The sequence below is a fragment of the Alligator sinensis genome, unplaced genomic scaffold (genome assembly GCF_000455745.1).
Source record: "Alligator sinensis unplaced genomic scaffold, ASM45574v1 scaffold337_1, whole genome shotgun sequence".
Classification (NCBI taxonomy): Eukaryota; Metazoa; Chordata; order Crocodylia; family Alligatoridae; genus Alligator; species Alligator sinensis.
The window spans coordinates 582,165-604,697 of record NW_005841927.1 but is presented as its reverse complement, the minus strand read 5'-3'; the positions used below and the strand labels follow the sequence as shown (position 1 = coordinate 604,697).

General features: G+C 50.3%; 2 protein-coding genes across 3 annotated transcripts in view; one reads left to right on the top strand and one right to left on the bottom strand.

The window, feature by feature from the left end:
• The window catches only part of NUDC (nuclear distribution C, dynein complex regulator), a 10,414-nt gene extending 633 nt beyond the window's left edge, over positions 1–9,781 (top strand). Inside the window, exons 2-9 of the mRNA XM_006019237.3 lie at positions 1,371–1,448; positions 3,963–4,166; positions 4,554–4,640; positions 5,028–5,141; positions 5,584–5,778; positions 6,190–6,273; positions 6,879–6,997; positions 8,328–9,781. Coding sequence (XP_006019299.1) covers positions 1,371–1,448; positions 3,963–4,166; positions 4,554–4,640; positions 5,028–5,141; positions 5,584–5,778; positions 6,190–6,273; positions 6,879–6,997; positions 8,328–8,379 — 933 coding nt within the window. The 3' untranslated portion in view covers positions 8,380–9,781. The remainder of the gene's footprint in view (positions 1–1,370; positions 1,449–3,962; positions 4,167–4,553; positions 4,641–5,027; positions 5,142–5,583; positions 5,779–6,189; positions 6,274–6,878; positions 6,998–8,327) is intronic.
• A 6,182-nt stretch (positions 9,782–15,963) lies between these two features.
• Positions 15,964–22,527, bottom strand: KDF1 (keratinocyte differentiation factor 1). Of its 2 annotated transcripts, XM_025198755.1 has the most exons (5): positions 22,370–22,527; positions 21,707–22,075; positions 20,093–21,210; positions 18,274–18,348; positions 15,964–17,589 (listed from the first exon to the last, which is right to left on the bottom strand). In XM_025198755.1, the coding sequence occupies exons 3-5, from the start codon at positions 21,189–21,191 to the stop codon at positions 17,507–17,509; spliced, it is 1,257 nt and encodes a 418-aa protein (XP_025054540.1). In that variant the 5' UTR covers positions 21,192–21,210; positions 21,707–22,075; positions 22,370–22,527; the 3' UTR covers positions 15,964–17,506. The 2 variants fall into 2 exon arrangements, with proteins under 2 accessions (XP_025054540.1, XP_006019298.1); XM_006019236.2 differs by lacking the exon at positions 21,707–22,075.
• Positions 22,528–22,533: the final 6 nt, after the last annotated feature.

Sequence of the window (22,533 nt, the reverse complement as noted above, 5' to 3'; positions counted from 1 at the left end):
TTTTAGACTAAATATAAAAAAGGGTCGGCTGTCGCTCCCCAGCGCGCCGGTCACTTCCGGACCGCGGTCGCTTCCGGTCCGTGGTTTGCCGGTCCGCAGTCTAAAAAGGTTGGGATGCCCTGGAGTAAAGCCCCTGAACGTGCGTAAGAAGGGTGCCCAAAGGTTTCCATCTGTGAAACGGGAACAAAGGCATCAACCTTTGCGAAGTGCCGTGGGATTCGTCCACGAAGAGACCGAGCTTCTGCCGCACTTCATAAAGATCCAGAGGCCTTGAGCAGCTCGGACCCCGTCTTCCTGGGTCGTTTTAGGAGCACTGAACATTCGTGACGGCGCCGTGCCCGCGGCCCTCCCGGTGTTTGCCGGCGGTCCGTGCATCTCTTGCCGTTGCAAATGTTTTCCTCCGTTTAACTCCCCGTGCTTAAAGGAGGCATCGGTGGTTGCGCTGGGAAAGCGTTCGCACTTAAACGGGTTGTCGCGTTAATTATTAACGTGGCGCCACTGGCGTGTGGGGGCTGGACAGCTATCCAAGAAAGGCGAGGGTCTCGCCTCAGGCTGCAGTTTAGGCAGCGTCCAGGCTGAGGGATGAAAAGCTCGCTGGCTGAGAAGCGGTGTGGCGGGTGGCTCGTTTGCCACTCGGGTCCCTGAGCCTGGCCGTGCTCTGGCTGTAGCCGTGGTGGAAGGAAACTGTGTTGAAACACAAATGCGATGTCTCTGGCCCCTATAGAAGGGGTTTCTTTGCTGCTAATCCTCCCAATCAAACGGTTGCTGTGGCGACTGGTGCACAGTGCTTCAAGCAACCTAGGAGGATAAGGTATAGGAAGGCTAAGTCATTGTGGTTCTTGGGACTGAGTCTCTGCCCACACTGGCTATGGAAACTGATAGCAACACTTTATACCAGCATTGCGCTGCTTCCAGCTGAGGTGTGGGCAGAGACCATCTTGGTGAGCACCATGTGCTCTGCTGTCTCATCTAATCTAGTCCGTCAGAGCCAACTGATAAAAGTGGTTCTTTGTCTTCACGTCCCATGTATCTGGACCAGTATGCAATGCCGTTCTTCAGTTGTTCGAGCTGCTACTTCTCTCTGTGTCCGTGGGCTCCCTGTGAAAACTTAATTAGAGGAAAAGGCCAAAAATGCTCCACCAAATCTTTGGAGCGACCATGTAAAGATTCTGCTAGATCAGCTGCTTGGAAGTAAGAACAAGGAAGTGAGAAGTTGTTCTCTCGGCTACCTGCTGAGTGAAGACTTGCTCATCGCAATACCGCTAAGATCTAGATTTGCTCCTTTTCCTTGTAGGCTCTGTTTTGCAGCTCAGACTCTTTAATTCAGGTCTCTTGACGTTACCTGTCTTCCTGTGTTTTTCTTTTTCCAGCTTGTGAACACGTTCTTCAGTTTCCTGAGACGGAAAACGGATTTCTTCACAGGTGGAGAAGACGGAGTGGCAGAGAAGGTAAAAAACAACTAATCCTTCCCCCTCACAGACCATTATGTGTTATTTTTATGTGCTCGGGCCCAGCTGTTCACGTCGAGATGCTTCCTGCCTCTGGCAGACATCTGACCTGTGTGCCACAAAGTGCTTTCTTCCTGTTGCCATGTGGTATCTTCAAACTGTGCCAAATGTTTGCGATGCTGCAGAAATATACCAGTGAAACAAGGCAGGAGTGAGCTGCCCTTGTCCATGGCTGAGCTTGTTTGCTTGTTGAATAATATCAATGGTGAAGGTTTTTGTCACGCTGTGGCCAAAGGGTTGTTTGAAAAGCAAGCCTGCCAGACACACTGACTTAACGTTGACAGACACCGCGGGATCAATAACCCTAGGTTACCTTGTTTATTCATCTCAGAAAAGCACAAAGTCCGTCTCCCTGCCCATGCAGCTGCCCCTGTGCCTCTGAGTGCAGGGCTGATACAATCCAAATGTGTTGGGGGCACCGGAGGTGGTCAAAATAAGGAAAAGCCAGCAGCATGTGATACACACTTGATGCTTTACAGCCCCACCAGTGGGTGGCTTCAGAATATAGCTCGGGAAATGTTGCCATGTCATATAGAGGAAAAGCTTACAGTTGCCGGTGCTGCACAGAATATACCTGCTGCCTAACCTGCAAGGGGAGGGAGATGGGGAGGGGAAACCCCAACACAGAGCTAGGGTGAAAATGAGTGAAATCTGCAAAAGAGCTGCAAGAGTTTTTTTTAGGAACAAATCTTCCCCATTTCACAGGGACAGGCATATATGTGTAGAATCAATGTGTGACGATGATTAGCACTGTATTTATAGAGCTTCTGCCGATTGGCGCTCCAGAGCGTAAGCAAGAGGAGCTTTGAGGCATTGGCTAGAGGCAGGGACTGACTGTCAGGATGCCTGGCTTCTGCTGTGCGCTACATAGGAGGGGATGGCTCCCTGCCCCAGTGCCCCCTCTGTAACTGGACTAGAATACTGGTTTTTGTAAAGTGCTTTGTGAGCCTCTGAACGAAGGACACTGAATTCAAGCCCGTGCTGATTGTGTCTCTGTCAACACAGTCCCCCAGCTAGAGCTTGAAGAGGCCACTTATTCTCTCCCACTTCCCACTTCCCCCTTCCCCTTTGGAACTCTTAACACAGCCCCTTGGGCCTGAAACATTTAATTGAATCTAGCAGGAGGGAAACCACCAGGCTGAACTACCTTTTGAGACTGGGGAAAGATTGTGGAAGGACTCCTATCCCCTTCCATTCTCCTGCCAACATGATGGACCTGCCTGGTATTTTTATGGCTCTTTGGAGACTTGCTTGTTCTCCCATGTTTGTAGGCAGTGGCTTCATAATCTCTTCTTCATCGTTGCAGTGTGCAGTCAGTGCTGTAACTAGCTGGGGGTTTGATTCTGTAAGCTGCTCTGGGATGGTTCATCCTGAAAGGGGCTGATCATGTCCTTGGAACTTCTTTGAATTAATATCTTGCTCCTTGGCATAAGAGATCTTCTTTTCCTTCCCATCTGGCTCCTGACCCTGGATAGTATCCTTCCTGTGGAAGCATTACCTTGATGCCTGTAGGAAGTCTGAGTTTCACTACGTGCTGTCTTGCACGGTACCTGTGGTATTATCAATAGCTGGGTTATTGCTCCAGGTTGGCCTCTTGCCTGTTTACTCAGCTCTGCCTCTGAACGCTACAGCCCTTTACATCGTAGACTTTGATGTTCTGCCTTTCACAGCTGTACCTGAGCCCTTGCGATACAAGAGACTTGAGATTGCTTGGAGAGAAGATTATATATGAATTTATTCCTCAATTATATCATTCATCTTTCAGCTGCCTCTCCTAGAAATTATGGCGGGGGGATTTACAGAATGGACTGAACACACGTTCTCTAGCACGTGGGGAAAGTTCAGGCTGACAAAGCCTTCCTTAATGTACCTGGCTCGTGTCTGCATCCAGTTCATGAAAGCACATTTCACTTGCATGACTTCTTCCATCTGGAGTTCTCAAAGGACTTGACAAGTCTGGCAGTTATCAAAGTCTTATGAGTCCCCTGATGAGTTAGGGTGGTGTTATCCCCCTTCTGCAGAGGAGCGAGGCACAGAGACCACATGAATAGCTTAAGATGCTACAATGAATTTCTGGCCCAGACCTGGGTCTGGAGCATCACCCTGCCATGTCCATCTGTGAACCGCAGCGGTTCTATTCTGTCTGGTCTATCATAGGGTTTTGCATTCATTTTGCCCTGGTGTGAGTGTGTGCACCACAGGAGTCCTTACTTCCTGGACTGGGTAGCGCGCTCTGCGTAAGTAAGACTGGGCAGGGAGTAAGCCTTGGACACTGAGTTTTCCCAAATATTCTGTCAAATACGGCGGGGGGAAAGGAAGGCAATAGCCTTACATCAATACTGCTGAGGAACAGGTATGTGCCATGCAGCTGTGGGGTGGGAGCTGACTATCACCAGCCCCCATTTGGGTGCCTCTTTAAAAGTCAGCAGTCCCTGAGGGGGTCTTTGTTTTCAGCTTATCACAGATACTTTCAACCACCACAACAAGCTGGCACAAAAGGAGCGGAAGGAGAAAAAAGCCCGGCAGGAAGTTGAACGTCGCGAGAAGGCAGAACGGGCTGCAAAACTTGCCAAAGAAGCAAAGCAGGAAGCCAACGAGCCAAAGATCAAAGAGCTTACAGAGGAGGAGGCGGAAAGGTTGCAACTGGAACTCAACCAGGTGACAGCTGCAGCATGTGTGGGTTGCCATCTGTATTGTAAGAGAGCTTATCTGGGGCTAGAGTCTGCTCGGTTGGCTACGTGCAGCCCCACGAGAAGTGACTTATCCCGTCAGAAGCTTTGTTCTTATACAGATATCAGGGGGACAGGGAGGGGAATGAGCCTTTTGAATGCTAGGGCTTTTGTTTTACAAAGTGCACTGAGGGCTGGAAACCCTTTAGCTCTAGTTTCACGTGGCTCTGAGTCGTGTACAACCCCGCTGCTTTATCTCGAGAAGGAGACGGGGCCACCTAGTGCTGCAGTTCTAAACCACACTTAGTGCCACAGGCCTCATCAGCTGACCAGTCATTCTTTGGGGTGGGGGTGGTGTCTTTCTTTTTTTCAATAGAAAAAAGAGAGAAAAGAAGAAGAGAATAACAATGTCTCTACAAAGCCCTCTGAGCAGGAAACAGACTCTCCAGATTCTAGCAAGCAGGTAATGTATCCACAGAGACGCATCCCTACGCTGGGTGGTGGGGGAGAGGAGGTGGGTCAGAGTCTGACCAGCATTGAGGTGGCCTGGGTGAGGTGTGCCATCCAAGGGGTCGCTCCATTGCTTTTGTTGTGAGAGCGGGTATTGGAGATCCTTACTGACTGCCTTCTGCACTCTGTCTGCCTGGCACAGTGCGAGAGGCACCCAGGAATGTTTAAACCTGGTGTAATGGAAACTTCTGCTTTCACATTCGGGGCTGGATCTCTGGGGAGCGTGTGGGCCAGCAAATGCAGTACTGACCCCTGTGTGAACGTAAAGGGATGATGTTAGTAGTGGAAGGAATAGGCAGGTTCAGCAACCTCTTTGCTGACGCTGAAATTGTCTGATCAGGAGTCGGAGGAGGAGGAAGAAGACGAGAAGGATAAAGGGAAAATGAAACCGAACTCCGGGAACGGGGCTGACCTTCCAAACTACAGATGGACACAGACCCTTTCGGAGCTGGATGTAAGTGCTGCTTCCACTCGGGGCTATGAGGAACTCTAGCCTGGATACCTGAGGGCAGATACCGCTATGAATTGTGAAGCTGTTGCTCAAAGGCACGGCAGCTAGCCCAGAGAGCAGTTAATAACGGTGTCCAGCTGTAGCACACCCATGGCACAGCGAGGACATGATAGTTAAGCAAGAGCTTTTTGCCAGCCTCGCCTCTGCCTTCCTTTATTTTCTAAGATAGGATCTCGGTGTAGTGTTACGCCTCTACTGTGATGTTGTCTTCAAGCATGTTGGGCACCATGTTGCCAAATTTCTGCCTTCCCTTTTCATTCCCACAAAGAGCCTCTCCTACCTCATGTGCCTCTAGCAGGGTAGATTGTCTTAAAGCAGCAGCATGGAGGGAGAAGCAAGTGAGCTGTCACTGCCCCCTCCTCACACCTGGCTTTCTCTTGCCCAGCTGGCAGTCCCATTCAAGGTGAACTTCCGGCTGAAGGGGAAAGATGTGATTGTGGACATCCAAAGACGGCATCTGAAACTGGGCTTGAAAGGTCACCCCCCTGTGATTGATGGAGACTTCTACAATGAAGTGAAGGTGGAGGAGAGCTCTTGGCTGATTGAAGATGGGAAAACGGTCACTGTGCACCTGGAGAAGGTACAGCAGGGTGAAAGGGACTTGGGATTTAGGTTTTTAGTGATTACATCAGGTCCAGTAATGATGAAGGCCCAACATAAACCTACCGCAGCTGGGGTCCGTGGAAACGTATATGGCGCCTGCTAGCAGGTTCTGTTGATGTTGGTATCCTTTTTGTATCCCTTCTGTTGATGGTATAAGTCATGGTTAGACCCTGCTTCTTGCAGCCTTGCCAGCGGTGGAAATTGCTGCTAGCTGGTGCTAACTCACAGTGGCTGGGAATGGGGAAGCCTCCTCCATCCAGGCTTTCTTGGGGCCATTGTCAAAACACTACAGTTCTTCTAGAGAGACTTGCTTCTCTCTACATATGAGCATATGCAGAGAAACAGTTGTGTTTGTGATGTGATCTTTACTGCATTCTCTTGCCGTCAGATCAATAAGATGGAATGGTGGAACAAGCTTGTCTCCACGGATCCAGAGATTAACACCAAGAAAATCAACCCAGAGAACTCGAAGGTAAAACTCCATCTGTCATCTCTTTGGCCTTTGCTGATCAAGGCGCACATGTGCGTGAGACTTGTTTGAGGAAAAAGGTGTGCATTTTTGTTCTTATGACTTGGTCTCAACCTGTATCACTGTAGGCACGCCACTAGCTAGAAAGGCTATATGCACTGTATCCACTGAGTGTTCTCCTGGGAGAATGCAAAGAGGGAGACAGACCCACCCTGAATCCTTGGGAAACAGTTCTTCTGCGTGTTGCTGAAGCTGAATGTTTTGAGACTGTGTATAGTATCTGACTGGGGGAGGGGGGTTGCTGTACTACAAGCAGAAGAATGCAAAAGTATGCAACTGCTTTGCCTACTTTAAAGAAGATGGCATTAGAAAGGTAGTGTATGAGGCCACCATGCAATCTGAATGGAACAGAACTAGTGCAGTGGAATTAAGGTTAGCTTTCATAATAGCATATCTGCAGTTTGCTTTCTGTCCTGCTTTTAAAGGATCTGTGTTCTCCTAAAAGTTTTTTTTTTTTTTACTGCAGTGTAATCCACTGTAACCTGCAGTTATGCACGAACACAAGGGGACTGGTGTATTCCTTTATAACAGAATTGCCTTGGTTTTAGTTATCAGACCTGGACAGTGAAACTCGCAGCATGGTAGAGAAGATGATGTATGACCAACGACAGAAGTCCATGGGGCTCCCAACATCGGATGAACAGAAGAAGCAGGACATACTGAAAAAGTATGTAGAGCCAGTTCCTTTTGAGAGTACTCCCATCCTCAAACACCTTGCGCATTATAGCATACATAGGAGGGAGAGGAATGATTGGCTGGACCTGAGATTGTCTAACGCTCACTGTGGAAGGCTGAATCACTGACACTAGACTTGGGTTAACAAGAGACAGCAGTAGACAACTCTATTCAATTATTCTGGGGACAACCTTGACCTAAGGTTGGTTTCAAGTCCAGGGGGCAAGATGAAGTCAGTGGCGTCGGGGCTGGAGGCTCCATCTCCAATGAACTTTAATATGATCTCAATGGTTCCTTAATCTCCCTCTATCCAGTAGCCCAGATAATCTCTCCTCCTCCCTCCCCACATCCAGTCTTAGCTGTCTCCAAGCCAATAGCTCATTTATGTCTTTATAGCTCTGTTTAGCGTAAGTGCACCTTGGCAGGAAAATTACTCACAGAACTCCAAGGCCATGTAGGGTGAGCAACACAGCTGCTGGGCCTGGCAGTGGGGTAACTATGGGTCATGCAGTTTCCCCTTGTATGACCATAACTGCCTTTTGCCTCCAGGGTGAAACAAGGATTAGCGTAGTAGGGTCATCTCCTATGGGTTCTCTTTCCTGGGCTTATTTCCACAGGTTCAGCCTCTATTGGTAGAGCTGTTTCCAGCTTTTGTTCTAGGTCAAGACTGCAGGAGCTTGTTCAAGTTGAAAGCCTGCTGTGGGGACACAGCACGCATTCTCAGCAAGCAGAGTCACCTTGTTTGCCAGGAGAGCAGTTGGTCTGGCCTGACAGAGCGGTGTTTCTCTGTTCATCACCGCAGCAGAGGTGTCCCTGACCTCCTCAGTACCATGCAAGAATGCAGTTATGATCTAAGCATAGATCATAACTTCCCCTATGTCCTACAGTCAATATTCCAGCTGCTACGTGTCTGTCCTGGAGGTAATAGTTACCAAGGGCACACTTGATAATTAATAACTGCTAATTGTTTACACCTGTTAGCCTTGATAGTGGGGTAATATCGTGTTACTGACAGAGGATTGAAGGAAAGAGGATAATGTCACATCTGGAGTTTCCCTGCACAACTTGGCATGGATAACAAGACCCACAGGCTAGCGAAAGGGAGGCCCAAGGACACAAAGTAGTGAGGCATCACTATCTCCTTTTATTGGACACCCCTGCCATGTGGATAATGAGACTAACGTTGGACCCAGGGGTGGGTTGTGCACAGAGATTGATGTGACAACGCCTAGGTAACACTGCGCTCTCTACAATCAGTCCACAGCGTCCCACTGCACGTGTACTGCCCTGTTCGTGACTCGTCCTTTCTTTTGCTCCTGCAGGTTCATGGAACAACACCCAGAAATGGACTTCTCAAAAGCTAAATTCAACTGAGCTCCTCCTCTTTCCCCTTTTTCTTCAGCCAATCCACTGAGTACAGGCAGGATGCGTATCGGCAGATGGGGCACCTGCCTTGGGTGAATAAACACTCCCCAGCCCTTCTCTCCCCCACCCTCTCCCCAACCCAGCTTGCTGTGGAAACAGTTTCATGAGTGTCATCTCCTCACTTGTCATCTCGGCAAAACACAAGGCTCAGTTTGAAGTACCAGTGTGTAGCAGTTACATAGTCTATGGGAGCATGTTACCCAGTTAGGGAGGACCTTGCTGTGCTGGGGGGCAGGGGGAGGGAAGTACAGCAGAGTCAGAGTAAGATGTGCTTGAACATCTTCCTGGGGGAGGGAGAGGCTGCACAGCTCTCATCTGGCTCTTTGGGCTACCATTCCAATCTCCTGACTAACACCATTTGAGTCATGGCTGGAGCATAGTCGCACAGCTCCTGCTTTGAAAATGGGGAGTCACGGCACATCCGAACAAACTCCTCCTTCCGCTTCTTCCCCTCCCTCAGCGTGCCTCTTGCTGTATATTATTCAAACCAGTCAGGTACATATGCCTTTAAAGCACCTCTGGAATTCTTACCTGACAGGGTAGCACTCCCCCAGCTGTATTGTGAGAGGTTATGTCAGTTCTTGAGTCACCTGTTGGTCTGGTCTCTAGTGATATACCCCTGTTCCTACTAGCTAAGTCCCTTAACTGTTCCTGCTGGGCTGGCCTGTTTCCTCCTGGAAAGGCTCGCTAGCTTCTAGTTGGCCATTGCTCTCATTTTTCACGTCCTTGCCATGAGGGGAGCCAGCCACCTCACGGACTGCTGTCACCCTTGGTCCTTAGTGGAGGCAAACATTACTGACTTAAAAACTGGTTCCCCCAGTATAGAAGTTTTCTCTTTCCCAGCCCCCTGGATCCAAACCAGTACAGCTCTATGTCACTGTCCCATCATAACCATTGCATCAGTGCTCAAACTTGTGTGGGGAGAAGGTTAGCCCTGGCTCCATAACCTCTTACCCGTGACAGACTCTGGTGCAGTCATGTATGAGATGGGTTGGTTTGCTGGCTGCTGTTGGTGAAAGTGAGACAAGCTGACCCTCACTGAGTTGTAGGGCTGGGACCCTGATGAGACTGAAGAGTGTGCTGGGATCCCCCTGTGTTGTGGAAGGGGAACACCGAGGGTCTCCAGTTAGGGAGGCAGGATGGAGCCCTGTGCAGCTGGCATTCTTCAGGGAAGCTGTTCTGCCACCCACCTGCAGTCAGCATTTTCCAAGAGTCTTTCGCTGAGTGGTGACTGACCAGTGAGTGCCCCTGCACTGTCTCCCTGCTGAGCTGCTGACTAGAGTGAGGTGTATTCTGCATGTTCAAACCTGTTAAAACTGCAGCTGTAACATAAAGGAAAAAGGTGACAGACGTGTGTTGTGGATGTGTGTCACTTCCTGGGCGCTGGGGCAGCCAGCCATGGTATCAGCGGTAGCTCTGGGGATGTCAGGCCAAGGACCCGGACTGATGCTGCTATAGTCAAAGGAAGTGAAAGCCAGAATTAAGACCACCAAAGATTTCACTGATTGGGTCAGGATTCTCTAACTGTGCCTAGGCCAGCTGGTTCTGGGCAGGATGGTGGGTCCTAAATACCTGGGAGGGAAGAAGTGGAATCAGCCTTAGCACTTGAGCAACCACTTCTGGGTGGCCTGTACTGAAGTGCACAGATCCTGGCACCTTGAGACTGATGTGGTCAGAGGACTCCCCGCCCTCCCCGTGTGGGGCCATTCTCTGTGAGTAGGAGCCTGTGAGCCTGCACTAAGTACCACCCTTGCCACAGGCCTCTTCTAATCTGATCCACCAAGGAAGCAGCTTGAGGCAGCTTTCCACACCACCCACTTTCTACAGCTGTGAATGGGGCTGTGAGTTTTGGAGTAGAACTTGTTTCGCCCCTGTAACTTCCCTCTGTGTGGGGGTGGAGAGCTGCCTTCTGGCATCAACCAAGGAACTGGGTGGACAAAGGGCTAAAGTCCACTGTCAGTGTGCCTGGGCTCTTTGTTTCCACTTTATAGTAGCAGGAGGCAGAGCGGGCCAGGCTGAACTGACCCAAGGCCAGTCAGCTCCCACAGCAGCATAGGCCTTGGAACAGGAAATGTGGAGCCAGGCTGGTAAGCTACCCAGAGGGCTGTTGTACTGTCCTGTTGTCAGACACCCTCATCTGTAGTTAGTGCTATTTTAAAGTCTCTGCCTACATTACCTGAACCCTCACATAGGGGCTATGACTGCATCTTCCTGCCCTGCCGTATTTCAGTCCTAGTACTGCTTAGTGAGGTGCTACATGGCATATCTTAGCAAAAAACGACTGCAGAGGAGTATATCAACCAAGCCAGACATCGGGGGTGTACACAAGCCCTTCTTCTCTCCCCTGCCCCTACTGGCTGGGTAGCTGACCTAAGGCTAGTTTCCTTGTGTTATACTGAGATCCCGAAGTGTCTGTTTATGCCAGGCTCTCCTCAGCCACGCTGCAGTAGGAGAGGCAAACGAGCCAGGTCTGCTGCCCTAGCTTGCCAGCTCTTCGTGCCTTGAGGCTTGTCCCTATTCTGAACTGCAGTTCAGGGAGGCAGGAGTCACTGAAGGGCAAGCCCCTCCACACTTGCCCGGATCTGTCTCTTGACCTGGAACACTGGCAGGCTGTAAAAGGCAAGGTTGGCCCGTGTGTTTGCCCTGGGATTAGCATCTAGCTCCTCCTAATGAGCAAGTAGAAGCAGGTGCAGGGGCTGGTCATCCAGCAGAGCAGCCTGTAGCTGCACCCTACCGCTCCCTGAACCACATCTTTATGAGCTCACCAGTGCCACCTCATCCCTGTCTGGGAGCTGTCAGTGCCAGGAGATTCTAGTTTTGCCTCCCTGCTTGACTGAGTGGAAGCAGGGTGGGTAAGCTTCAGCCCTAAACAAGCCTACGGCAGTCCTGGGCTGGTGGGGGGCTGATACCCAGCTGAAGGCGCTAAAATCTTGTGGCTCCTTCCTGATCTAGCACCATAGCTATGGGGAGCAAATCAAAATAGGTAGCAGTGGAAAATTCAGGAGGTCACATCCTGGTTCATCTCCAGGGCTACTTGGAGCCAGCCTGCGGCTGAATTGATTAGAAACAGACAGAAGCATCTCGATTTAAACACAGCCTTCCTTTGCTTCACCTTCCCTTCCCTGCGCTGGATTTGGCTGTCCTTGATCGCTTTGCGAGTGTTCACGTACAAATCACAGCTTGCGCAGCACCTGGTGGCCCGGTTTGGCAACCCCGATCCTTATCTCAAGTCAAATAATTTCCTATTCCATTTTGGCACTAGACTCCCCTTTTATAGAGGCCAATCGCAGGAGCTAATAAGTGACTAAATTTGCCGCAGCAAAGCAGGCCTACTGCCGTCTGGAGGATGAAAGAGGTGGTGGTTAGCTTCTGGGCAGCCAAGGCAGTTTGGGGAACAGGATGGTTTTCAGCCCTTATAATCTGAGGACGGGTGAATGTCCTGGGCTGTGTTTGTGAACCAAAGCTGGCCTCGGGCCCAAGCCCTTGGACTTCGCCCCTGCCAGCCAGCGGAACAGAAGGTGTTTCTCCCTGCTGCCCTTGTCCTGTGCTGCTACCCAGGTGTCATTGACTTCCCCTCGGGACAGCTCTGAACAAAGCTGTCCCAGTTGCTCGCTTCCCTTCAGCATGACTGCAACAAAAGTGGGAAAAGAGCTTCTGGTTCCAGGTGATTTCAGTGGCTGAGTGGTACATGTTCAGTGAGTGACCAAGCTGCAGACCCTCCCATATGAGAAGGCAGCAGTTAAATAGTTTAGTATGCTCCACAAACCCAAGACCCTACATCCAACCTTTCCGCATCTAAGCTGGATAAGTATCAAACTGTAACGAGCCCTTGGCAGTCACCGACGCTTCTCGCTGAGCAGGAGATCGGGGAAGAATCTGGATCCGAGTACCCTTGGACAACTTGGGGCATTACTGCCACCCACAGGAGAAGTGCTTTCGGCACATGAGCACATTCGATATCGTGCTGCCACAAAGTCCTAAATGCGAGGCTGAGCAGGTCTAACTTGAAAGACTGGTGTTTTCAGAATAGGGTTGTGAGGGCAATACCCCCCAGGCCCACTGCCCTGCTCTGGATACAGGCTCCAACTGAGCAAAGGTCATTGTGCGAGAGGCACTGGCATTGCCCAAGAGACACATCAGACTTCTAACAGGAGCCAAGGTTGGACAGAGAAGAGGAGCTTGCACCACTCTGAGTAATAGCAAAAGCACAAACAACAGGGATGGGTCTGTAAGCCTCGAATTGGAGCCCTTGGGGCTCCACTGTGGTACCTTACGCCAGTGTTTCCCAATGTGCGGCAGCACAATGGTGTGCCGTCGGAAATGAGGTGTGCCGTGGAATTTTGCTACGGCAGCGAGCTACAATTGAGGATGGGGAGTACCTTAACAGGTGTGCCGCAGAAAATGTGTATTAATGTGAGTGTGCCTTGGGCTGGAAAAGGTTGGGAAACACTGCCTTACATCAGTAGCTGACTACTGCCCTATGGTGGTCCTGACTGCAGAAGTTGCCTCATTCCTTCCTACTTAGAAAAGCCTGTAGGACTCGTTGCAAAGGAGTTTGCCAGATTCAAAGGAGATTCTCCGATTCCCCTCCCCTACTGCACTTCACCCCAGCCTTGGCTCAGCTTCTGAGGTTTGCAGAGTAGCTTAAATCATTTGGGAGACATCCTGGGCTTTATAACAAAGCTATTAAATGGCAGAGCCCTGAAGGAGAAAACCCAACTAAATGAGTCTCTGACTCGGAAGAGAGGTCCCCAGTCCTAAGGTGATGGGGACAAACTGCTGGGGACTGAGCTGTAAAAATCCAGATAAACGGCCATTTCCCAACTGCTGGCCCACACAGAAAGAAGCCATTCAAGAGCTCCAGGGGCAGGGGAAGATCATGGCACTTTCTAAAACTGATTAAAACACATTGTGGAGCTTGTTGGGGGTTGTTGGTTGTAGCCCTGTTAGTCTAAGGACCTAGGCAGACAAAGTTCTTTCGGTAAATCTGATATCTTTTATTAGACCAACTAAAATAGTTGGAAAAATCCTTGTGGCATTTGTTCATTTGTAGGAAGAGCCTCTCCTAGCTGACAAAAGGCTGCAACTGGTGTCACACATTTGATGACGGGGGACTGTGCATATGGATTGCACGAGTCTCGTACTTTGGTAGAGAGACCGTGTCCGAGTGCATCACCCATGACCTGCGGCGGGGGTACTAGTGCATCTGCTCAGGTCAACGACTTGCACTTTACCAGGCTTGTACCAAGGGCACAGTTAGGCTGCAACTGCATAAAGAGAAACAGGTTGAAGGTGCTGCTCTCTGAGCAGACTTGCTGTTCGTCTTCCTCCAAAGCCAAGCCCCAGCTACGTTAAACAAAGTCAACAGGGAAACAAAGCTGCTGACTCAAGCTCCCAGAAGGAAGTCCTTTCACAGGTGTGCCTCCTAGACGAACCTGTGGAGGGCTGAAGCTAAAGGCTGCCAGGTGTGCGCTCAGCAGGACCGGCTCCTGTCGAGTCCACAGATGTATGTGCAGTTAAGAGGCTTGAGCCAGTTAGAAGCACTAACACTTGGGACCATCACGACTCTGACAAGTCTCTCAGAAGAACAATCCCCCCTGGCTTTTTTGTACAAGACCTCAGCTAAACAGCACGGAGGAAGGCCTCGTCTCAGAGGTGGTTATTCAACACTAGGGGGAAGCGTATGTGATGATGATCAAAACAGCCAGCCTGAAAATCCCTTCCCTCCCCAGCTGCTGGTTTCTCTTGTAATGTGACGTCCTTGCTCTGACAGTCTCCAGTCCTCCTCAGTATCACTGAATACCCTGCCTAGCACTGCGGCACCAGCTGCAGTTAAGGGGCTGAGATCATTTGACTGGCAGCAAGCATCACTGGCTGTCAGTAGTGAAAAGATGCTGCAAAGTCATGCCATGCCCATTCATAAATGGGGAAAAGAGGACTGGTACACAGTGGCAGATAGGGAACAGAAGAGAGCAGCATCTCGAGCAGGGGAGGGGGGTCAGAGTGGCACTCAGGGAGGACGCGGGCCTTAAATTTGTAGCACACCTGCCAAAAAGGCTGCCCCGATGTAGTGAACAGAGATGGTAGGTTTGCAGTATCGTTCAAATGGCAGCTCAGAAATGAAACACCGCAGGGTTCAGTGGAAGAGGCCCCTGCCCTGACCCAGGAAGTTACTGTGGCTTTAAAACACTTCCAGGCAAACAGTGAGCGCCAAGTCAATATTATTGATGCCTGCCCGTCGCTAGGAAGCACCTTACAAAGGAGAGAAGGGCTTGATACTGATTCTTAATCCCCCCACTCCCACTATCACCTTTGTGGGGGAAAAAAAATCTATTGAGAAGGTAGTTGCTCCAACACAGCAGGCGCCCAGCCCTGCCTTCGTCTTGGGAGCCAAGGCTCCATGTTATCACGCCGTCCCAGCAGCACTGGGTACAGGAGCTGGTCTGTACCTGTCAGTTAGAGAAATGAAATGAAGTGTAAAACTGGTTCTTCAAGTCAGGGGGTCAGGAGAAGAAAAGAGCTCTGGCTACCCTCCCCACCCTGCTGGCCTTTCAGGAGAGGGTTTGGTCACTCAACATGGAGGATCTGAGTACCAGCTTTCTTTCAAGGGTGGTCCCCTGTGTAAGTCCGCACAATTCCCAGCACACACCCAGCCAGCTCCCAAGAAGCTTCTTTACTGGCACAGACCCTTGCTGCTCCCCAGATAACAGGTTGCACTGAATCAACTCAACAAACATACGCAGACTTTTCCGAATGGTTAAATACAGAGACCCATGCGCTGCTGCTAACCATCTGAAGGGCACAGCTCCCTTTCCACGATGCACCCTCCCCTTCCCTCCTTGATCCCAGCAGTAGTGCCCTCCATCCATCCGATTTAAAAGCACAATCACTCATGGAGCAATTTAAAACTGCTAAAGAATGAGAGAGACCGTTTTGGAAGGCAAGGCATGAAGAAGGACGCCCAGGAGATACCACAGTAACACCAGGTTTGGGGACTGACTCAGTTTTACAAAGCTAATCCACATACATTTGAAGGCACTCTGAGGACAAAGGCTAGAAAAGTGACTGTAGAGACATGTGAAAAGAAAAGCTGTTATTGCATCCATGTAGCCACTTCCGGCAGCTTTTCCCCAAGTCACGTCTTCAGGCGTTATCCAAGATGTTCCACCCACACAAAACTGCTGGGCTTGTCCGTGCCATTTACATGAGCACTTTAAAAATGGAAACTTCTCCAGCTACCTCTTGACAAATCAGTTCAGAAGCGAGAAGCCGGCAGGGCCCAGCAAGTAAATACAGCACGCAAAGTTACAGATGTACAAATCAAGCTCTATTTCCCAGGAGACCTTGCCCCAACCCAGATCAGCTCCTCCCATGAATGAGAGAGGTTTTTAAAAATGTTACATTCAAGTGCTTTAAAAACAAAGCCAAAAAGACACTCAAAGCCACCAGTCTCAGTGACCCCCCCAAATTTCCAGAACCTCTCTCCGAGCCTGCCAAAGGTCCAAACCAAAACAGACGCCCAGAAGAAACAGGTGAGGTTGGAAGCAGCTTTAAATGATATGAAAATCACATTAAACAGGCTACATGCAATCATCTAGTCAGCGTCGTCATGATTAAGCATTTCCAATGTCCATTATTTACAAAAATACCACAGATTTTTCTTCTCTTTTTTTAAAACAAGTACTTTACAAGAACAGCGAGTCCAAGTAGGACTGAAACGGGGGTCAGGTGAACCGCACGACTCAAAGGCTTTTGCTCACCGTTGTCAGGTACAGAAGGCCCCAGGGAGTGGACAAGGAACTACAGCACCCACATCTTTTAAAGCCTAGGAGACGTACAGAGACTGTAGCGTCAACCTTCAAGCTAAGGCCACCTTCAAATTTGCATCGGTACAGATGTGGGATGCACACCAAGGACAGAGCCCAGAACCCACCTCTGCTTCTATCACACACGCTAGCAGCACTGGACTCCTTGGTTTTACTGCTGGTCCATTTGACCACCAACCATTCTTCTATTCAAAGGCACTTAAATCTCACAGCCAGCTTTGTTTGATGTTCTGATTTAAAAAAAAAAAAAATGTATGGAGCTTGGCAAGCTGCAAAGCTCCTCCTCTCAAGCGGTAATGCCTATAGGGTAGCAAAGGACAAGCTACTTGTTTTGTAACTGGTCGCAGAAAGGATGACAAGGCAGTTTAGCTCTCAAACACCTAGGCAGAGCTTCTCTGTGGGCTAACGGGCAGAGCTTTGCAATTAAAAACCAGGTCTTTCTTTCCCTGCCAAGACCCGAGTTCTGAGGTCTCCCCAAAAAGTGAACAGACCCCAAAGTCATCGATGCTGCGAGAGAAAAGTAGGGGATCCCAATTAGCATACAAGTTACAAACCAATACCTGTAATTGTTTAATTCCTTGTGTCAGCGATTCACACCACTTTGGCAGCGACTGAAAGCAGGTATCCACTGGCTGTTTAGTACCGGTGATGAAAGCTGGCTCTCAGTAGAGTGCATCGCATCGAAGCTGTCCATATAACAGGTGGCACCATTTCATTTGGTTGCTTTATCAGCTGCCTCCATAAAAAGACCAAGCACTAAATGAACTGTGGAGACTAAACGACCCTCTCTCCTTCCTGAGATAGTCCCCCTCAACAAAACTGCTATAAATGCAAAGATACTGCTGGGGTGGGGGAGTGGTGAAAGGAAAAGCTACATAACGCCCGCAGTGCCAGAAGAGTAAAAACTATACAGCTTATACTCAGAGCTGAGCAACTGTCGGACAACAGAGATTCTTTGGGAGCTAAGCTGAACTCTGTGAGTGGAGATAAAACTTCAAACTCTCACAAAGGCACAACAGATTCCTTTGCTGCTCACTAGTTTCACAGTCCATTTCCTTAGGGTTATGTTACAGTCCAAAAAACCTCCAACGTGACCCACAGGCCAAGGAGCAAGTTAGGTGTGAAGCAAGGAAAAGTAATTGAAAAAATAAAGTGGCACAGCATATTTTGTGTTAAAAGGACGAGGAACTCCATGTGCAATAAGACCCCGCAACCTCTGCGCTCACAGCACACCGCTTCGGTCCATTTACCTAACAGTAAACTTGAAGCAGAGGTGCCCCGGATGAGTCAGTCTCTGTGTCCTGGAAGGAGGAATCTCTGCTTGTTGGAGATCCTTGAAAAGAAAGGAGAATAGATAAGTCCTCACAGAATCACACCCGCTGTGGCTAGAAGGTCTTTGGAAGCCAAACAGCGCTGCCCCAAAGGGCCTCCTGCACTGTGAGGGAGAAGAGAGCTTCATGAAGCCCTCAGCCAAGAAATAACCCTGGAGTTGTACAGTTTTGGAGGAGGAAGGGAGAACTTCACATTTAGAGGGAGGACCAGTCTCTTAGCCCAAAGCAGTTCTCTGATCCAGAGCAGTTTAACAACAAGGGTGAGGAAAAGAACCCATGAGATCTGCTAATGTTCTCCATCTGCTTCACTTCCATGGTAAATTGCCTCAGTTTGTATAATGCATCCAGAATCCCATCCTCAATTAGGATTCTGATTCCTTTCAAACTGCCAGAATATGTGGGCCTGAAAATTCCCAGGTCCAAGGAGCAGTGCGCAGGAGGTCTAAGATCTGATTGCTGTTTCACTGCCTTTTGCACCAGTGAAGGTCTATATGGGAAACACCCTGAACACAAACCCCAAACTCCATTTAAATGTTTAAGTGTCCACGAGTCTCAGTCATATACCTTCCAATGCCCAAGCCAGGTATCATCCCACTCTTGACACTTGGGGAAGCCCGATCATCACTACTATCACTGATTATTACCACCATCACCATAAACCTAGGAGCCCAAGACGGACCGGTTACCTGCAGCGCTGTGCCGCCTCATGTTCCTGGCTATGACATCTGCTGCTGTTTCCTCTGATATCTGCACAGCCAAATCTAGAAAGAAGATTAGGAAGTGCTGAGAAGAGAAATACCTCAAGGTGTGCATAACCCTGCGTCCAAAGCCGCATGCTAGTATAATAAGCTCTCCCTCTATACAATTATTTGTTTCTTAGGGATAACTAGGTATTGGTTTATTCTGTAGCTGTATAAGAGGACAGATGCTTACCTGAACATTGCAGGTCCCTCTGCTAATTACTTCAATGCAAGGAATAGTAACATTTTAATGAAACTAGGAGACCACAAGTAGACCAGCTTTCCCCATTTCCCTTCAAACACCCTCTCACTAATACTCACCTCTTCAAGTGTCTCTAATGCAACGTGCCTTGTAGCTGATCCTACTGGTTAGATTCAGGCTACAGAGAAGCAGGAGAGCACATTTGATAGAAAGAGGCTTTCATAGTCTGCAAGCAGTCCCCCTTCTCTGTTGACTTTTGATCACTTCTGATATCAGCAGGTAACTAACAGGCTCCCCCTCCCCCCAAATTTAAGTAAAGAAGACAGCCTGATCAGCAGTCTCACCACGCACCCCAGATGATGTGCAACGTTACTGAAGTCTAAGCATTTGTTTAAGCCACAGCAGTAGCACGTCCCAGGGAACACGGGGCTGGACACACCATGCCCACCAAGTCTGCTGGTCTCAGTCTTCAGCGGCCTGAGGGCAGCGGCTCGGAAACGAGACCACAGCAGCCTCAGTGGCCAACCCTTGGCTCTGGAGTGTGTCTGTGGACTTGGGGTGGCAGCGGTGCATCCTCCCCAGGATGACACAGACCAGCCCTAAATTACAAACGGGGTTGGGGGAGAATAATTTTCAAGACAACCAAAGGGGTTGAAGAGTAAACATGGTAGGACTAGGAACCACATGACTTGAGAAACCTCACCCCCATGTCCAGGCAGGCTCAGAGAGAGCAAGTGTCTGATGCGCAGCCACGAGGGACAAGGAGCAACAGCCTTAAATAGCAATGAGAGAAATGCAAGTTGGATACGAGGAAGAAGATGGTTAAGCACTGGAACACGTCGCCTACAGAGACTGGGGAATCTCCATCCCTGGAAGTTTCTAAGAGCAAGTAAGACAAGCACTCATCTGGAATGGTTTAGACAGGGCTGATCCTGCCTTGAGCAGGGGGGTGGCCTTGAAGTGACCTCCCAGAGTCCCTTCCAGCTCTACTCTTCTACGCCTCCGTGACTTGCTACCAGATTAGGAAAGGTCCTCTAGGCTCCACACACAGACAGAAAGCAAGACACAGGGAAGAAAGCAACAGAAGGAAGCAAACCTTGTCTAGCAGCACTGGGCAAGCCCTGATGAAGAGGGCCAGCCGAGAAGCCTTAGTGGAAGGGCTCTAGCTTATGCCAGATTGCTGGGTCACACCTGTTGAGTTTGGCTCCTGGTCTCACTAGGTTACAGATGGGGAGAGAAGTCAAATTATCATAGGGTCAGAGTGACTGGCCCCTCATAGTGCTCACTGGCAGAGTAAAGAGCAGTGTGTTTTCTAGAAGCGTGCACTGTAGATCGGGGGTGGCTGGTGCGAACTGAAACTCTTCAGCATTTTGGAAATGAAGGATTCCTCCAACCCAGAAGCAATCCCTGAATCCACAGTTCGGTTATCAACTGCCCCCCTGCCTACTCCCCTGCCAAATCCAATTGCTCTCAAGTCTGGGGCTTCAATACCTCAGGATGAAGCCAGCCCTTGGAGAGGGGGCAGAGCAGCAAAGCCGCTCTAGGAAAGGAACTTGCACATACCGTCTTGGCTGATGACTATGGACTCCGGCATGGTTTCGTGGCCACTGTCTGGTGGGTTGCCTCTGCTTGTCCTCGCCTCGTGGCTCTGGGTCGCAGGGATACAAACGTGTGGCCGGACCCTGCTTTTCCGGGTGCTGATGCGTATGATGCCTCGGACCAGCCTGCACTCCGCATCCTGCTCATCCAGGTTGTAGTCCTGAGTGATGCTGTTGATGAGGTCTGAGATCTTGTTAGTCTTCTCCAGGAAGACTGTGTCCGACGTGCACTTGGCCAGCTCATCGATCTGATGGACGCTGAACAGCTCCGTCAGTTTCTTGAAGATCAAGACGTCAATCTCCCTGCTGGACATGGAGCTGCTCATCTCGCTGAGGTCCAGGTCAGACTCGTGGAAGGAGTAATACTCCTCAGAGCTCCGCTGGCTGCCAGGGAGCGGTGGCTTTTCTATGCTGTTCCTGAAGGTCTTCTCCGGTAGGGGCTCCTTGTAGCATGAATCTGCTTCTAGTTGGTGGCTGGGGCTCCGATTGGGATAGACAGGGATACCCTTCAGTTTCACATCTGGGTAACTGAAGCTGCTCCCCATAACAGGCTTCCTGCTTGGGTTCCCATTCTTTTCAGTGGGGGACAGGTTGACAGGACTACTGTTAGACAGCCGTCCGTTATACTCTCTGTTCTTCCCATCATCTACCAAAATCTCAGCATGTCCTGCGTAGGGGATACGAACGCTGCAGTCCTGAAAGCAGCCCCCACAGGTCACTATACAGCAGAAGACAGCTTTGTAGGTGCTCCAGGCTTGAGACAAAGAGGAACAGCAAGAGCTCTGGGCCTGTGGAGCCTCTGCACTGCCAGAGATAAAGGAAATTGTTTCCGTTTCCCTCCCATTGGAGTCCCTGGAGTCAGCTTTGCGGGCTTTCCTGCCCCGTGCTTGCTGAGCTGCCTTATGGTTCTGCTTGAGTTCAGGGGTTGAGCCACTAAACACTTCCAGACTGATGTCACTGTCCTTGGATGGGTTGCACCTTTGGGGCACAGCATCCTGGTGCAACAGGTTCATCGGGTACTTGCTGCTTAATTCTTGAGGGTGTCCTGCTCGCCTTCCCCACATGGCTGCCCACCTCAGACACCTGAAGAACAAAAGGGGCTTGTATCAAAGTCAGGGCCATTGTCACCGTGCCTCTGGCGCTAGCCAGTGTCTAAAGACCATAAGAAAATCATCTTCTAACCCATCTCTGGGCCAGGGCAGGCTCGTTCCCTACAACACGTTTCCCAGGGCTTTCATCTGTCTAGTTTTTAAATATCTTCCAACATAAACCTGCAAATTGGAAAAGCAATTTTAAGGCAACTTCCGCGGTAGTTTCAGAGGCGTCGGGGTCACTCGAACCTTCAGAAAATGCTTCCCTGGCACAGCTGGAAGGCGAGTTTGCCTCTGGAGCTGCTGTTCAAGAGGCATAACAATGACCGGCACCGCTGCAGGTGGGGCCACCTGACAGTCTCCCTTGACATGTGCTACCTTTGAACAATTTCCCCTTTGTCTCGCATTCTTTAGGATTAAGCTGGGCTCCAAGAACGAGCCGTATCCATTTCAAAACACCCCGTGCCCAGGAGAAGATGACAACCCACCGATCGTTATAAAAGCAGCCAACTCCGACGCGGAGCTCTCAGCTACTTGGCGTTGAGTGAATTCAAGGGATTTCGCGCTAGCGTGAATTGTTTACGACGCTTATTGTGCCGACCGCCTCGGGGAGCGACTCGGCCGCATTTCATTTTTGTTTGCATCGCTGATGCTTTTATGAAAACAAACAAACAAAAAGCTGTCGTCGAGTTCGTCTCAAACCAGCCCTCGGACGTACGCCGTGAAGCGTCGGGCTGTATTCGACTCCTGCCTGGGGACCCGGCTGCCTGCCACGGCTGAAACACACGCCGCTTTGCAAAGGCACTTCCTTTCCGCTCTCGTCCCTCTGCATCCTCTTCTAACACAGCTCCGGACATCTAGCAAATTAAATCCTCGTTACGAGGAAAATTAAATACCCGGCACCTGGGCTGACGTGCGCCCGTCTCCGTCTTGCCGGGCTGTTTCTCCCCCGCTCTCTTTGGGGCCCGTCGGTCTGCAGCGTTTCTCGCACAACGCCGGCTCTTACTCGTCTGGGCCGATCGTTAAGCGGTCGGACCCTGCTCCCTGCAAAGCCCACGCTAGGATTCGTTTTAGGAAAGCCCTAAACTCTACCTGCCCCCAGCTCTCGGGGAAACGAAGGGGCGCAAAGAGCGCGAGCGAGCGATACTCACCCCGCGTGTGGGGCGGCGAGGGCCCTCGGGGGACGTGGGGCATGTGTCCCGGGGTCGCCGCGGGAGCGGAAACGGGCGTCTGGAGGCGGTGGGACAATGGGGGGGGCTCGGGCTCTCGGTCTTTCCGGCCCCTTCTCTGCCCCGACAGCCTGCGGGCTGGGCCC